The sequence below is a fragment of the Mus pahari genome, chromosome 20 (assembly GCF_900095145.1).
Source record: "Mus pahari chromosome 20, PAHARI_EIJ_v1.1, whole genome shotgun sequence".
In the NCBI taxonomy this organism is placed as follows: Eukaryota; Metazoa; Chordata; class Mammalia; order Rodentia; family Muridae; genus Mus; species Mus pahari.
In genome coordinates, this window is record NC_034609.1 from 15680980 (window position 1) to 15698364 (window position 17385).

The 17385-nt window shown below is 44.7% G+C and overlaps 1 protein-coding gene and 1 pseudogene across 1 annotated transcript in view; one reads left to right on the plus strand and one right to left on the minus strand.

The window, feature by feature from the left end:
- Fto (FTO alpha-ketoglutarate dependent dioxygenase) overlaps positions 1-17385 on the plus strand; it is a 352191-nt gene that overhangs the window by 83481 nt on the left and 251325 nt on the right. The window contains exons 2-3 of the mRNA XM_029532367.1: positions 7122-7199; positions 15066-15684. Of these exons, the coding sequence (XP_029388227.1) occupies positions 7122-7199; positions 15066-15684 (697 nt within the window). The remainder of the gene's footprint in view (positions 1-7121; positions 7200-15065; positions 15685-17385) is intronic.
- Positions 16131-17385, minus strand: part of LOC110337759 — a 17940-nt pseudogene continuing 16685 nt past the window's right edge.

The following is a 17385-nucleotide window of genomic DNA, read 5'->3' on the forward strand; positions in this document are numbered from 1 at the left end:
CAAGTGTGCCTGTTTGCAGTTGGACTGCTAGCCGGGAAGTGCTACGTTTGATTGTGCTGAACTCTGGCCAGACACATGGCCAAGTCGCATGGAGCTCTGACCCCTGATCTTTTGTAGGACTACCGAGGTGTATGATTTCAGGATGCTAAGTGCCCTGGACACAGCCGGGAGAACTTGGCTTTTTCTTCTGAACAGAAGGGATTTCTGCCTTTTGGAAATGTCAAAGAGTCTGTTATTAGGTCCTCAGAGCTAGGATGTCAGTAGAAAGGGCAGCAAGGGATTTCTAAACTCGGCAGTTGCTCTCGTTAGCCTTGGTGGTTGGATTCACTCACAGAATCAAAGCCTGTGTGGTGGTGTGGGGCAGAGGCTCAGTAAGTAGCATCTCTGGTTTCACAGAGGAATCTGGAGCTAGCCATCGGCATGCAGTGCAGTAGCCAGGGCCACCGGAGAACTGTTTGGAGTCACTGGTCCTCAGGACAGGGTCTCCCATTCTATCCTGTTACATGCACTGCTTTGATATTAATATCACCTTCTTCAGGTATGTAAACATCCCCCAAGGTCTAGCCATTCCCGTCACTCCCTAACCACACTTTCCTTTGGCTTCACTTCCGTTTTGCTTTTGCGTTCACTTGGCAGTTTTCTTCAGGAGCCCTTTTCTCATTTGAAACTTGGACTGTACACCCCCCCCCCCCAAATGGTGATTGGAGCTGAGAACTTTGAAAAGTTAAGTTAGTGAGACAAGTAAATTGGTTTTCAAGTTATCTGAAGAGCTCGTGTATGTTATTTTGAATCTGTGGTTTTTGTTGAGTCTTTCCCTTAAAAGAGAGGTTTTTGAGATTAAAAAATATTGCAGCTAACTTGGTTGCATGGAGGCCAATTCTTAATTGCCGTCTTAATTAAGGAGAACATGGAAAGTGGCATGTTATCCAACATGCATGAAGGTGGCTCTGCTGGAGACCTGGTCCTTCCCACAGACAGCTGTTCAACAAAAGGAGAGATGACAGAAGTCTCGGTGATTGAATTACATCCACTCTGAGTTCATTGTCTTTCCGCAGTAACAGAATAGATAATAGAAGAGTTATTTAACCTGACTCAGGAAGGATGTAAATTGGAGCAGGAGAACTTCTTTTTCATTAGTCAATTTGCTAAAAATGTACAAGTTTGGTAATAACTGGTGTTTGAGTTGATGAAGAAATGGGAGTTGTCCTCTGATGGACATGTGAATTGATACCAGGAGGGCAGTTTCACTGTATGAGTCAGAACCCTTCAGAGTCCTGTGCGTCACTGTAACCTGGGTAATCTCCTGCTAAGAATCTTTATCCTGAAGAATTTTGCACCTTCCTGCATCACAGTATGTGCATGTCCTTTGTCCCAGAACCACAGAGATGGCAGGAATGAGACATTAAAGGAATGCAAGAAGACAAGTCGTAGCTGGGTTTGTAGACAAGATGGCATTACACACTGGAAGGACCTGAACAGAAAGGGCAATCAGCTAGATTAAAGCCTCCATCCTACAGAGGTCTGGATGTTGAGACAGAAAGTAGAATTTAAGAAAGTCAGGAATACAGGTTTACCACTGCAGACGGGCATGGAAGTAACTAACCCTCCCCCCACCCCCGAAACCAGGGTTTGCAGTGAAGGTTCACTTCTTGACAAGGTAGATTGGGAGAAATCCTGTGACCCCAGGAGAGGTGTAGTTTATTTTGATCTGTGGGTCTTAAGGAGCAGAAGGTGTGTGTGTATGTGTATGTGTGTGTATAGAGAGAGTGTGTAGCAATATGACAAAGAACATTAAAGCCCTTAAAGAAAAAAAAAGAAGGAAGGAAGGAGGAACAGACGACAGACGGACAGATGGATAGCAAAGCAAAAGTAAACCTAAGCAGATAATCACATCAGGGGGCTGGAAAGATGGCTCAGTGGTTCAAAACACTGGTTGCTCTTCCAGTTTCTAACACCCACAACCATCTGTAAGTCCACTTGCACGGCATCTAATGCCCTCTTCTGGCCTCCACAGGTACCAGGGATAACATGATACACAGACATCCATGCAGACAAAATACTCATACACATAAAAATACATTTAAAATTTAAAAACCACATTAGGCTAATGAGATGAATCAATCAATGATATTTTTACCCTGCAAACAAGAAGACCCGAGAGTATACACACACACACACACACACACACATACACACACGCCATCCTTGGCAAGGAACACTTATAATTCTAAAAAGCTGGGAGAGCAAGGATAAGACTCTCTCGGGCTCACGGCTCAGCTTGTCTAGACAAATGGACAGGCCCAGGCCCACCGAGAGACCCTGACTCAAAATACAAGCTGAAGAACAATCACGGAAGGCAGATACCAACCTCTGATCTCCGCATGCACATACATGCACACAGACATACAAACATGTACTTCACACTCACATGTTCAAAGATACTAAGCACATTTTAAGGATTAAGCATAATTTCTCATAAGCACTTTAGAGACATCGGCCCCATCTGCTAGTGTCTACAGATCCACAGGATGCACCTCTTCTTTGTTTCTGTTTTATCTTGTATTTCGGGATATGTTCCACTCTATCTTTTCTATTCTACAGTTTCAACATAAATTGAAACCTCTCCACCTAGCTTTCAGATTCCCTGCCCTTTCTCTTTTGAACCTTTCATCCCTTTAAGTTAAATTCTATGAGATTTCTTAGTGCTCTCTCAACTCACCAATTTTCTTCGTAAATTTGTCAAGTCCACTGCTCATCCCATCTATGAATTTATTCTCTCAGGTCAGTGGTCACACCTGTTATTCCAGCACCAGAACTGAGGCAGGAGTGTTGTAAGACTCAACTACACAAGACCCTGTCCCAAAGTCAACAATTTCATTTCTATAACTGTGCTTTTCATTTCCAAAACTTGCAACTAGCTTTTTCTCATGTAGCTGACATTTCAAAGTACTTACAAACATTTTAGATGTTTATTTTATTTTAAGAAGCTTACTTTATTGGGCTGCTCTTTTCAACACCGCAGCACTGTTTCTCGAGGTTCTAGCTCTTTATCAAATTGTTTGCCTATGTTACAGTCCCTTTCCTCTTCTAGGAGTAATAGGCACATCTTCTCTGAGTTAACTGAACATAGCTGCAGTTACTTTCCTAATTCTTCGTCTGGCAGTTCTTCCAGATCACTGTCATTGCTGACTGTTCCTATGGGATACAGTGCTTTGTACAGAACAGTTAGTTAAGTTGTAGCACATATATGCACACACACACACACACACACACACACAAACTTTCATGAAAAGTGTGTATGAATTTCTCCTGAATTTTATCCAGGTAAATTAATATCTGGAGTTCTCAAGTAGGGTTGATTTATGTTCTGAAGTATAATTGGGTGGGTTCGTATAGATTCCATTGCTGGTCTTTATGACTATTAAGCATGACTCTTCCAGACACTAGTAAGTCAGGGTGTGGTTGCCAGGTGTGCTGTGGGCTGGTAAGGCACTAAGCAGCGCTTGCTTGTGTTGCTCCCTGAGAAAGCAGTTCCAGATCTCTCCAGGAACTAGCCCTGGAACTCAGGGTGTGACTCATGCTCTGTTGTCTAGAACACACCCCGCCTCACCTGCTTCCCACTTGCCTACAATCTGCATAGTTTACAAATTGCAGTGTTTACTAATGTTCGTGCTTGGTTTGACTTCACAGCCGCATTACAGTAAGAGGACTGAGGTTGGGAGAGATGGAGGAATCTATATGCTTCCAGAAGTTACAGTCTGTGCCCTGGAATCTACTTGCCCTGTTTTTTTGTTTTTTTTGTTTTTTGTTTTTGTTTTTGTTTTTTTTTTCCACAGTGTTGCATCTTCATTGAGTATGGTGGTGGCAATGCTGATGTTTTAAATCCTGAGGTGTTTTTTTTTGGTTTTTGATTTTTGGTTTTTCGAGACAGGGTTTCTCTGTGTAGCCCTGGCTGTCCTGGAACTCANAGTGCTGGGATTAAAGGCATGCGCCACCACGTCTGGCTTGTTTGTTAATTTTAATAGAATTAAATTTGTATTGTCCAGTTCAAAATTTCATTCATAATTTAAAAACTATTAACAGGGACTGCAAGGTGTGCTGGAGTATACCTCTAATTCCAGCACTTAAGAGGCTGAGGCAAAAGGAGACCTTGGATTTGAGGTGGGCCTGGACACATAGCAAGTTCCAGGCTAGCCTGGCCTATTGTCAAAACAGTCAGACCATACACACGTACCTTGGAAATAGTGCTAAGAATTGTCAGCAGCTGCATCTAATGGGCTGAAGAGAAAGGTGGAACAAGAAACACACTCCACTCGGGAGTCATGACTTAAAAACCAGTTAGCCTTTTTAGGTGATTTCCACAGAATCTCCAACCATGTCTTTGGCAAGATCTGTGAGCTCAGGCAGCTCAGCTTTCCCACCAAAGTGGAAGCAGAGGCCTACAGTTTCCGACATGCAACATTTTGTCTTTTTAAGTTGCAGCTTTTTAAATGTGAGGGTAGTAGTAGGCTGTTGGTTGCACAGGAGGGTTGGGAGGGCTTTTCTGTGACTCTCCTGTCAGGAGGGAGAGTCAGGGTCTGAGCCCTTTCTAGCTATGTGGCATTTGTCCCAGGTGTGACCTACCACGAAGCTGGTAGGTCGGCCCCAGCTGTGTGGATTCACCGAGGCACTGTTGCTGGCCGGAGATGCTGATTCAGTGTGAACCCTTCTGCCTCCAGCCTGTGTGGGCTCATGTGCTGTGCTGACCGGCTAGCATTTGGCGCCAAAGGAACCAACCCCAAAGCTGGATTGCCCTCCTCACCCCAGTGTGTTTGGCTGTGAGCGTTCCCCCCAAAATGCTTCATTGCACATGGACAGAAGGATGTCTTTCCTGAAACAAGCCCTGAAGCATAAGTTTGTGGTTTTGTATTGGGTGCCATGTTAAGAATCAATAGGTAATACGTTTAAATAGGTGGTAGATAGTTATGGTCAATAGGTGGTTTACAGTGTTGAAGATGCTAGAAGCAAAATTCCTGTAGAGTAAGACAGTGTTCTTCTTTCTGCATAGTAGGTGCGTTTTTGGGTAATGTTATCATTGGGCACAGCCTTTCAAGTGTAATGCTGTATACATGCTTGACAAACTGTACATCAGCTGAGCTAAAAATGTTTGTTTATATAATAATTTAGTAGATGCATTAATCACAAACAGTTCCATCCTCCACTGATGCCTGTGGGCCCGTGAGGTGGCTCTCTTGATCTTTAGTCTATCTTAGATGAAGTATGGAATGTCTCCTGGAAATACATACCTTACACATGGCTTAGGCTTAATGGCAGACTCTCGTGGAGAGATTTTTAAGGTGGTATTTGTAAGGTGTGACTTCTGAATTATTCAGTGTTTAATTTTTTGGTGGCATTTATAAATATTGTAGTGCCTTGTGTTTATAAAACACCCTAAGAGCTAGTTGAAAGATCACAGGGAAGTGCAGGCTTTCCTGAGTGCCAAATGAAAATTGAAGTGTAGGTTTTGGTTAAGGTAGTGGTAGTGCACATAAGTGTGAGAATGTATATTCATGGAAATATCATTAGTTCTTTTTATATCTGTGATAGTGGCTGCTGCCAAAAGAAGATAAAACATTAGCCAACTAGGGAATTAAATGACTTGCGCTATGCTACTATTGTAGGTCCTTCCTAAGGGTCCGTGATCACACCTTACTTAGGAAGTCATTCAGCGTTATGAGTAGGAAAATACCAACAAAATGGAAGACTGATTAAATAAATAGAATCGTGTGCGAAATAGAACATACTGTTTTGTTTCTTGTGTGTGTACTAGTTGTTAAATTTCTAGTTCCTTTTGGGTACTTATTTTGGATTATAATATAAAAAGTCTAGAATTTCAGAGGTGCTTGCTCTGAACTGCTATGATCATGACAGGTTGTGAGTGAAGGCTGCTTTCTCTGGGCTACCATGTCAGTTTGGGTGGGTGGTGCACAGTATAAGATCAGTGACTTCTAGAGTTGGTGGGGAACAAAACACCTGTACCCCTCCAGTAGGCCCACACTGGTCCAGAGCGGTATACCTTCCTGTTCTTAGTGAGCCATTACTTCCTAACAGTGTCCCTGATGATCTGCTTTACAGGTTCCAAAATTATTTGAAAACTACTTTCTGCTGTTTTTTCTTCCAGATAACTAGTATGAACAGGTGTGAGTGTGTGTGTGTGTGTGTGTTACTCATATATGCTGTGTATATGTTACATGCAAACACAGGTTCTATAGATGCCTGAATATAAGGTTAAGCATTGTAAAGTCTCCTTGTTACAATTACTTGTCCAAATAGTTGATGCTGTTTGAAGAGGAAGACAGTGCTAGATGGGGACTTACACAATGGTGCTTTAGAAAATTGGAAAAGAAAGCAAAGAAGCTTAACATAAAGTTGCTGATGTTTTAGAGATGAAAGATTACTTTTAAAAAGGCACTGTTTGGGGCTGGAGAGACGGTTCAGCAGTTACAGGCACTTCTCGTTCTTCTAGACGACTCAGGTTCAGTTCCCAGCACCGTCGTGGCAGCTTACAACCATCTGCAACTCCAGTTCCCAGAGGTCAGATCCAACTCTGACCTTCATGTGCACTGGCCGAGCATGTGATGCACATACAAACATGCAGGCAAAACACTCACACATAAAATGAGATAATTTGAAAAAGGGAGCACTACTGTATGTGGACATGTTTAAATACACATTTACAGCAGGAGTAAGCATCCCAGATACCCCAGTGTTCCAAGAGGAGATGGCTTGGTTTTACTTGGTAATTCTAGGGGTGCTGTCACAGAACACTGAGTTGCCTCAGGTTGTGCGGACAGGAACATTTATGCTGGAAGATTGTTAACTGATCCCAGGTCACCTAGGTCATGAGAAGACCCTGATGGCAAAGATGCAAGCGGACTGAGTGAGATTGCCTCAGGAACTGTGACAGTGAGCAGGATCATTTCTGATTGGATGCTTTGTACGGCTTACAATTAAAGATGTTTAAAAGCGCCTGCCTTCAAGTTCATTAAGATTTTTGTGCGTGTTTTGTTGGAAGATAATATATTACTCTATACTTGAGGTCACTTTATGTTCAGTAATATGTAATTCTTATTTTTAACCAGAAACTGAGGCTCCTTGAGGAGCTTGAAGACACTTGGCTTCCTTACCTGACTCCCAAAGATGATGAGTTCTATCAGCAGGTAAGATGCTTTGCTATTTATTTATTTACCAAAATTTCCTCTGTATTTGATCAGTGGAATTGCTAGGGTACAAACTGCACTCAGAGGCCTGGTCCCAGGCCATGCATTGCCCCTAGAGTACATGCCTCCCCTCCCTGTCTGCTTTCTCTTCAAACTCTGTCTAGACAAAGTGCACCGTTTCCACTCCCCAGCACCTGTGGGTCTTTGTGCCTTTGCAAACCTCTTTGCTCATGCAGGCTTTTTGTTTGTTTGTCTTGATTTTGTCCTGCATAGAATACAATCTCATCCTCTTCTCCTGGTAACACCTGCTTGTCCATAATAACCCTGACAATCAAGGCCACATACACACTTCCTCAGGAGGTGGCACCGTGAAAGAGAGGGATGATTTCAGAAATATATTCAGTAGTGATAGAGTGCTCTCATAGCTTATCTGGTCAGCCAGGTCCTCTGCAGCAAACATGTATTTGTTTTACAGTGCACAAAAAGAAATGTAAAAAGTCAGTTCTGAGCAAGCAAAAGCAGTAAGCGCAGAAGTCTTAGAGAGAAGCCGTTGTCCTGCTGGTACTCAGTTGTCTCCATGTAGCTTCCAGCCACTTCCAATTTTGTGTTGTGTAAGAAGAACATGAAGAACTAAATGGGAAAGGTGATATCCTGCTGTGCCCTGGCCTGCCACATACCAGGGACAGGAAACAAACAAATAAACAAACCCACCCAGATGCAAACAGACAACCCCCTCCAGGCTCCTTAGTGATCGTGTTAGATATAGATATCTGCTAATAAACCTTGAGCTTCTGGAAAGCTTGTTCTATAGGCTGTGCTTGTATGTATGCATGTATATATGTATGTATGTATGCATGCATGCTGTAAGTATGCATGGCAGATACTTACAGATCCTGCTTCTTGGGTGGTCAAGCCCAAGAGTTCAGAGCTGACCTGCATCAACCAAAACAGAATAAAAGTAGAAGCAAAACAGGGACAAAAACCAACTGTTTAAGAAACTTACTCTTAAAGGGTGAACTGAAAGTACTTAAGATTAATCGTTAGCCCATATTGACTGTATAGGTCAGTGGGTCCATGTTGGTGTGGTATCCTGCACATGGTGACCTTCTGCTGTTGAGGCTGCTCCCCAGCATCCTTCCTAGTCTCCTTCATGCGTTTCTTCTTTCTGTCCCTGTATCATGCTCCCTCTCCCCATCTCTACAGACTTTGCTCTCTTCTACAGCACCCAGTGAAATCATGTGTACTTTGTCTTACAGTGTTCGGCTGATTTCATTCAAGTTAATATTCTCCAGTTCCATCCCTCTTGCTGCGTGTGATAGGATTTCCTCCTTTATGGTTATGTAATATCCTATTGTGTATATAGTTGTGTATACATACAAAGTTTTTGCGGTCTCTTTTCCCACTTTATAAATGACAGGAATGGATGGTTCAGGTCCGACATTTGAGTCCCTTACACAGCCTTTTAATGGGAGTGTCAAACCAGCTTGAGGTAAAACTCTGATGTCACCCAGCTAGTGTTCAGGCATGTTAGCTGTCTCAGCCTGGGCCAGGCACGGTGCTGTTTTGTGAGTGCTCATATTTAGTTACCACGCCAGCTTTAGTGATTTCTCCCACAAGTCACCAACAGTCTCCCTCAAGTTTGAGGTAGCCAAGGAAGGTCTTAATGCTGTTTGAAACATCAGGAGAGAATGAGATCATGTCCGAGCATCAGAACTGAAGGCCAGCCTCCAACTGAAGTGGCTCTGAGGCTGGGCCCTTTCTGCTTCTCTCTGCACCATGTTACAGCTCGAAACATTTCCTGGGAAATGACCAGGAATCAGCAGTGTCAACAGTTGGAAGTAGGGCAGCAGAGGGAGTGTCTAATAGCTTGCCTCAGGACTCAGGAAACACTCAGTGATGTAGTGAGAAGACAGACTGTCCCCGGATCCCAGAGCATTCCCTGAGGTAGTGCTGGTCCCAGGTTGTCCTGTGTGCCCTTTCCTCCTGAGCCAGCAGAACCAGAGCTGAGTCAGAGCATTGCATTGCGTTAGCTCATTTAAATGCCACCAAGTCCCCCAAGGCAGCTGCTGTGCAGCTCACTTTGGAGCAGAGGACACTGAGGCGCAGAGAGGGTTACAGCCTTTTTGGGCTTTAGGGCAGGAAGTCTAAGGACCAGGCCCCTTCCCTGGCTCTGTGGAGCGCTCTGGTTAAACTCTGCTGCTTCTGTCTTTTCCTGTATCTCTTAGTCCTTCTGAGACAGCTTGCCCTTTTTCCAGTGGCCCCTAACTCTTCCCATTTTTGCTTATCTGTGATGCCCACATGCCCTCAGTCCTGACTGTGTACTCGAAGGTTCTAGCTGAAATTCTCCCACTAACACCCACCTCGTTACGATCCATATTAGTTAATTGTGTGCTCTGTAGCCTCCCCATTGAGGCCCTGCAGTGCTGTGGGAGTTAAAGTTGTGTAGGATGACCAAAGGTCCCTGCTTTTTTTGACCTTCCTTGTGGGAAGGTCATGTGGGAGGACCTTCAGAAGCCATGTGACTAGCTCAGGTGGGAAGCCCTGGGTCTAAGGAAGGCCAAAGGGCTCAGAGGTCAGCTGTTGACCCGGTTAGGAGGGACTTGCCCGGGAGTGGGAAGAAGAGACAAGAAGGCTTCGTGCGTGCCCGCCACAGGCCATGGCTTCCATTTTATTAGGGACCCATGATGTCTTTTAGCTCTGGCTCAACTTTTGTGCCTAGTGGGGGTCCCCTGATCCTGTTCCTCAGGTTAGGAATCATACTATCTCCAACTGCTCCCCATTGCTCTGTCACCAGGTCCTGGCAATTTTACTTCTCCAGAATGTCTCGGATTCCTGCCGTTGCCAGTATACTTTTTTATTTATTTTTTAAATTTCATGTATGTGAGAATACTGTTACTGTCTTCAGACACACTAGAAGAGGGCATCGGATCCCCATTAGAGATGGTTGTGAACCACTATGTAGTTGCTGGGAATTGAACTCAGGACCTCTGGAAGAGCAGTCGGTGTTCTTAACTGCTGAGCCATCTCTCCTGCCCCCCATTGCCAGTATACTTAAATGCCATGCTTATCTCCCATCTGTAGCCTTTCTGTCTTGTCCAGGTAGGTGCCCTCCAGTGCCACCAGAACTGCACTCTTAGAAATGTGTCCACATGTCCCTCCTTGCTTCGTTTACTTTGCTGAGTCCCCCTGGTTTCTAAGGTAAAGTTCAGACTCAGTGTGTCCACCTACCCCTCACAAAGCTCTTGGCAGGTAGACGCAGCCCTGTGACCAGCCTCTTATCCAGCCCTCACCTGCTGTGGATCCGACAGACACCAGTGTGTGAGAGCACCTTGCTGAACTTTGACCCTGTCTGCTCCTCTTCTGCCTCGTGTCTGCCTCTACCCTCCTCCCCTCCACTGTCTGGCAGCCACCTGTTCACCCTTATGTTTAAAAAAAAAAAAAAAAGCCCTTATGTAAATACTGTACATTCTGTTAATGTCCCAGGAAATCCCACTGGTAAAGTGTCTCGTGACTGCTTTCTGTCCCTGCCATGTTCCTGCTGTAGCCCTGTTCCTGCTGCAGCTGCCTCCCAGCTTTTCCATTCTTTCTCTGCTTCAGCACACTATCCCGAGACATCCTAAGATGGTTTCTGTTCTTTTATTCTGCCTGTGTGTGCACATATGTGGTGCCACAGTGCACATATGGAGGTCAGAGGACAACTTGTGGGAGTTGGTTCTCTCCTTATAATTTGGGTCATCAGGATTGGTGGCAAGTGCCTTCACCCACTGAGCCAACTCTTCCTCCCCACTCCACACACACACACACACACACACACACACACACACACACACACGAGCTTTAATTAATTCGCTCCTTCTGTGTTCTCGCTGAGGGTCCGGTGAGGGCTTCCCAGCTTATTTTGAGTAGAAGTGTAGAACCTGGTATTGGACACTGACTTGTAAAGCAGTGTACCTTGGCTCCTCGATGTTCCCCTTACCTGAATTCTCGCTTTCTTAAGCCATCACCCCACAACTTCCTCATAGTGTGGCATCTTACTCTACTGCAGACAGCCAAGCACACTCCTCCCCAAGACTTTTATACGGTGCTCCCATCACCCGGAGTCCCTCCCTTGCGTCTCCGTAGGGCTGGCATCCACACTCTTCCATTCTTCTGTCCTCACGTCACCTGGCTAGAGAGATGGGAGCTAGCCATGCTTACCACAGCAACCCAGCCCCATGCCCTCAACTTTATATCCTCTAAAGCCATCATACTAAGCATTGCCCTCTTTCCTCATTTATATCTGGCTCACCTCTGGGATACAGGCTCACAGAGAGGGTGGGGATGTCTTGCTCTTTCGTATTCCTGGAACTTAGTACTTTGCAGAAGCTAGTGCTTGACAGGCCTTTAAGTCCCCAAGTAAGGATTTTTCCAGGTTTTCCTCTCCAACTCTCCTCTCATCCTGTAACTGTGTACTTGGCCTTCTGCAGTGGGACTCCTTCACTTTCCATCCTGTCTATGCAGGTAAAATACGAGATATTATCTGTAGGGCCTAGCTTACTTTTATCAGCATATTTATGGACGTTATCCAGTGTCTGGTGCATAACTAGCACTAGCTGGATGTGAAACACACAAACACAATAATAGCATGGGCTGTTAAGTAAATGACTGCATGAACCCACACCCCACCACTAGCAGCACATCAGCTGGGTTTCACCCACCTGGTAGTAACAGCTGTAGCGGATCCTCTGTGGGGCTTCAGAACCGCGCTTCCCCTGGGCTCTGCATGGCATGATACAGCTGGAGGTGCAGCCAAGTGCGTGGTCTTTTAGTATTGGGATGGTTGTCAAGTCGCAAGTATTGTCAATAAAAATTAGGTAGACAACATTATGAAGGACAGCATGCGTGATGCTCAGAATGCAAGCATGAGGTGTTAGCAGCAGAGCCTGTCACAGCAGGGTATAGATGGCTTCTCATTGGCCCTGGCCATGGACATTGCCAGGAGGTGTTTCTCAGGCTGCTTACAGGTAGTAAAATGTGTTCTCTCAGTTGAAGATAGGGTTCTATTGAGCCTCATTTGATCTGACCTCCTGTGAACAAGTGGCTTACTCACTCAGTACTGTGCCTGTTTTCTTGGAATGATGAAAGTCCTTCAGACATCCCTTGGTAGGAAGGAAAGATGGGATTTATACCTAGTGCATCAGGATGGGCAAGATGAAGGCTCCCTGGAGAGCCAGCGTTGCAGACCTTCCAGTCCATTGAATAGAGCCAGCATATTGGCCCATTATGGCCGACATACCTTCCCAAATACTAAACTATGCCCTAGAAGTGTACATAGACAGACCTCAAGAAATATAGAGTGCAACCAAACCAGCGATAGTGTAATTTCACGACTGTGTACTCCCTGGAAAAACTTTAACAGGATTAATCAAAAAAATTACACTAACATATTTGAAAGTCTGCCAACAGCTGTTCCAAATTACTGTGTGCTATCTGATGTTGCTCATGTACCTGTCTAAACGGAACGTGAACCCACTCGTCTGACAGGATGAACTCAGATTATTTAATGTTCATCTCTTCTCCAAAGTTCCTTGCTGTTCTCTCTAAAGACAGTCCTTAACTAATGTCTGTAGCTGTTCTGTGCATCAGGTCCTAGTTTAACCAGGACATGTCGGGTAGGCATTTTCTCCCATTCATCTTCTCTGAGACTGTGGCGGAGAGACCCCGCCACCATTCATCGATCTTTCTCGTCATGGTGAAGTCCGTCAGGCTCACACTGAGGCAGACTTTCTGGAGATGGCTAATGACTCCGAAGCATCTTGTCATACCAGCAAGAATAATTTCCTGGCAAATGTAAGAATTGCCATGAAAAAAATTAGATTAAAATAGTCTTTTTGCTGATTTTATTTTTCGATTCAACGTAGTCGAAAATCAAAGAGAGAAAATTAAAATAAATGAAGTACATACCAGGGGCAGCAGCACTTACAACTTTTGACGTTTTTCTTGAGTCTGTTTTTCTGTACTTACGTGTTTTTTAAAATAATTTAAAAACAGTAAGCTCTTCTTAGTGCTGTATATTTTATTTTTCAATTAAAAGAATTTTATTTTACATCATTTTTTCTTCTTTTTTCTCCCTCCAAACCCTGTGATATACCACCTAACTCTGCCCTCTATCAAATTCATGGCCTCTTTTTCTTGAATTATTATGTGTGTATATGCATTACACATATATATCTAAATTTATAATGGCCTCTTACTAAGAATATTCTTTTTATCATATAGGTTACAAATATTTTTTCAATTAGAACTTAGTCCTTTAAAAAGTCTTTGACACATTCTATAATATGAATATCACAAAATATATCTTGTACAACTAAATCTTGCAGGACTGCCCTCTCCCCATGCTACAAACGAGCCAGAATAGGCTAGGTTATGCTGTTAGGTTATGCTGCTAGGTTATGCTGCTAGGTTATGCTGCTAGGTTATGCTGTTAGGTTATGCTGCTAGGTTATGCTGCTAGGTTATGCTGCTAGGTTATGCTGCTAGGTTATGCTGTTAGGTTATGCTGCTAGGTTATGCAGTAGTAATAACTGTCTGTTGCCCGAAGACCTGAGGTTGGAGTTCTAATCCCCTTGTGGTTGGCCAGGAGCTATGGTGCACATTGGTGCTATTGGTCTGACATCCCAGTGCTGGGGAGATAGAGATGGGCCGATTCCTGAAGCTCACTGGCCAGCTAGCCTAGCCAATCAGTGAGAGACCCTGTCAGTGAGTGATTACCAAAGACAGCTGGCCTTGATCTCTGGCTTCTGCATACTTGTACACAAGTACACACGCAGCAGCATGCACACACCACAGGAATGAGCATGTTACCCTCCCCCCCATGTGTGAAGTCCTGAACAGCACAGTGGTCTGAGGACAAGCAAGTGGGTTGATATCCCTAGGCTTTCTCTGCAGGATTCAGCCTAAAACTGAGAGGGAACAAGTCGGATTGTTTTACGAGGACAATTAGAAATCCCGTGCAGAGGAGAAGGTGGCTCCAGGAAAGCCAGTACAGCCCCGAGCAGTGTCATTGTGTGTTTCTGGGTAAGTGGGTGGGGTATGTCTGAATACCCCCTTCCCATGACACCAGTAAGACTGCCTTTTGTAGAATATTCTGGGCACTAGTGTTCTAGTCAGGAATCAAATTGTCATGGCTCCTGAGTTCATAGAACTTACTGTATTCTCTTTCAGAGAGGTGAGTTTTCTTTAGGTGAGTGTGCTGGACCAGAAGCCAGTTTGCCAGTAATTGGAAAGGGTTCAGTCAGACAGTTAAGATCGCTCCCACTGGAGCCAGCCGGACACTGCAGCCCAGAGGCTTAAAGCCTGGGCTAACATTTACCAGTGTGACTTGGGGCAAGTTTTCAGGGTACCTGAATGCTTCAGGGTTGGATCTGTAAACTGGAGCTGATAGTCTGTGTCAAGCTGTGAGAAATGAGCTAGTCTGAGTGAATCAGAACCCCTGGCATGGAGTAAACACTTGACAATAATCAATTCATGAATAAAATTTTATTTTCTGTGAAGCCAAAGGCCATAAGAAGGTTTGAAGGCGGGGAGAAGTGGGCCCAGGAAACCTGAGAGATCAAAGCCAGTTATTCTCATTTTTTTTGTTTGTGTTGAAGATTATTAGTAGTTAGAGCTTCAACCTGACAGTGCTCACTGGAGAGTCTCTGGGTGTTGGTTTTGTATAAGGTTGTTTTTTTTTTTTTTTTTTAAGACTGGCAAGATAAGAACCCTGCTGGGAAAAAGTACTGTGTAGTTTAGTTTCTCCCTGTACTTCTTGAAAGAAAGCAGACTATTGGAAATAAGATGATAGCCATGCGTAACCGTCTCCCCTCTTTGGTTTTATTTTAGTGGCAACTGAAGTATCCTAAACTGGTTTTCCGAGAGGCAGGCAGCGTACCTGAGGAGCTGCATAAAGAGGTCCCCGAGGCCTTTCTCGCACTGCATAAGCATGGCTGCTTGTTTCGGGATGTGGTGAGGATCCAAGGCAAAGATGTGCTCACCCCAGTGTCTCGCATCCTCATAGGGGACCCAGGCTGCACCTACAAGTACTTGAACACCAGGCTCTTCACAGTGCCCTGGCCCGTGAAGGGTTGCACGGTCAAGTACACAGAGGCTGAGATCGCCGCTGCATGTCAGACCTTCCTCAAGCTCAATGACTACCTACAGGTCGAGACCATCCAGGCCTTGGAAGAACTGGCTGTCAGAGAGAAGGCCAATGAAGATGCTGTGCCACTGTGCATGGCAGAGTTCCCCAGGGCCGGCGTGGGGCCGTCCTGTGATGATGAAGTGGACCTTAAGAGCCGAGCGGCCTACAACGTGACTTTGCTAAATTTCATGGATCCTCAGAAAATGCCGTACTTGAAAGAGGAGCCCTATTTCGGCATGGGGAAGATGGCGGTGAGCTGGCATCACGATGAGAATCTGGTGGACAGGTCAGCTGTGGCGGTGTACAGCTATAGCTGCGAAGGTACAGTCTGCTCTGGGGGATAGCATGCTCAATGGCAGTGTGACCAGAGCCACTGAGGCTCTGAGGATGTGCAAGCACACAACACATGTGTCTGTGTGTTGGGTATCCTTTCCTTTTCTGGCCTGTCTCACCAGAAATCCTCTCTGGCTCATTGTTCCACCATGCGCAGAACGGTGCATGTAAGCACCGATGTCGGGTTTTTTTTTTTTTTTTTTTTTTTTTTGTCTTCCTGACGCCCGGGAGAGCAGCAGTTGTTGGATCCGTGCAGCCAATTGCTGCTCTGTAAAACTCAGGGTGGACTCTTCAGTCACCACAATTAGTTTGCCGAGAGCGAGCCAGGGAAACAGGAGTCTGTCAGGTTGTCCTCAGCTCTCACAGGTGCACATTCTTAACTTGCCAAAATGCTTTATCGAGCCTGACATCACCATCTCGGTTGTCTCGATTTGTCAGGTATGGACTTGTTCTTGGCATCCTGTCATTTTTATAAGACCCTGCTTGGCAGAAGCAGTGAAGTGCCTCCTGTAGGCAGACAGGCCAGTCTGCTTGCCTCTTCTAAGGTTCCGATGCCTTCGAGCAGAGAGCTGGAGCTTGCCGACTTGGCTGACCTCGTCATCTTTTCCTGCTCTCGTTTCTATGTGTCTAGGGTCCCAAGAGTTTCTCAGACCTTTTTTATTACCTGATTATTAGACAAAGTAATAAAATATTAGAATTTCTTTTGCAAACCAAGAGTACTAAGTCCTTTGAAAGAATGCACTAGCTCTTTTAAGGTCACTGTTTTCTTACAGTTACAGTTGCATTGTCTGATTTTTGTTGTTACTTGTTTTCTGTTTGCTTGAATGACTATTTTGGAAAAATTATTTAAGACCAAAAAAAAAAAAACCAAAATCTGTCTCATGGCATTCTTAAATTTCTTCATTTTTCTGGTCTTGAATTTGTCCTCAGGATAATTAGTATCTTTTCTAAATTTACCGTGGACTTTCATTCCAAAACAAAGAATGAGATGAATGGTTGGAAGTCACCAGTTTCAATGACATCTTGAGTAGTAATGGCAACCTAAAAATCCATTGATGTAATTTAGTGCCATCTGAGGGAAGAGCCGTGTCCTCTGACCTCAGATATGGCCCTGCTGGAGATATGAGAACTCCACAGGGAGCAGTGGAGTTGGTTAGCTCTTCCTGAGGTGGCAGCTCTCAGAACCCGCTGCAGCGTGGGGCTGCAGCGCATGGCTGCAGCGCATGTGGTAGCCCAGGTGCAGGCGCAGGCGGCCACGGGGCTGCCTCTATGCTCTCCTTGCTGTCCTGCTTCCAGGCTGCAGTCTGATGGCTCTGCTCTACTTCCCTCTCACAAGAAAGGAGGTTAAGATGTTAACAGGTAGCATCTATGAAGCATCTGTGATTGGAAGAAGTTAAGATTGGGAAAGGGTAAAAACGCACATTGTCCAGACATAGAATTGTTGGGCTAGTGGAACGGCTCAGGAGGTGAAAACACCAGAGGGACCCACAGGGTGGAAAGGAGAGAACTGATTCCTGCAAATTATTGCCCTCTGATCTCTATAAAGGTTCAAGAGCACACGCGTGTACACACACACACACTAATAAAATCATGATAAAAATCACTTTTTTTTTTTTTTGGACTTGTTATCCTCTTTTTTTTTAAATTTTCTTTATTTACATTTCAAATGCTATCCCGAAAGTTCCCTAT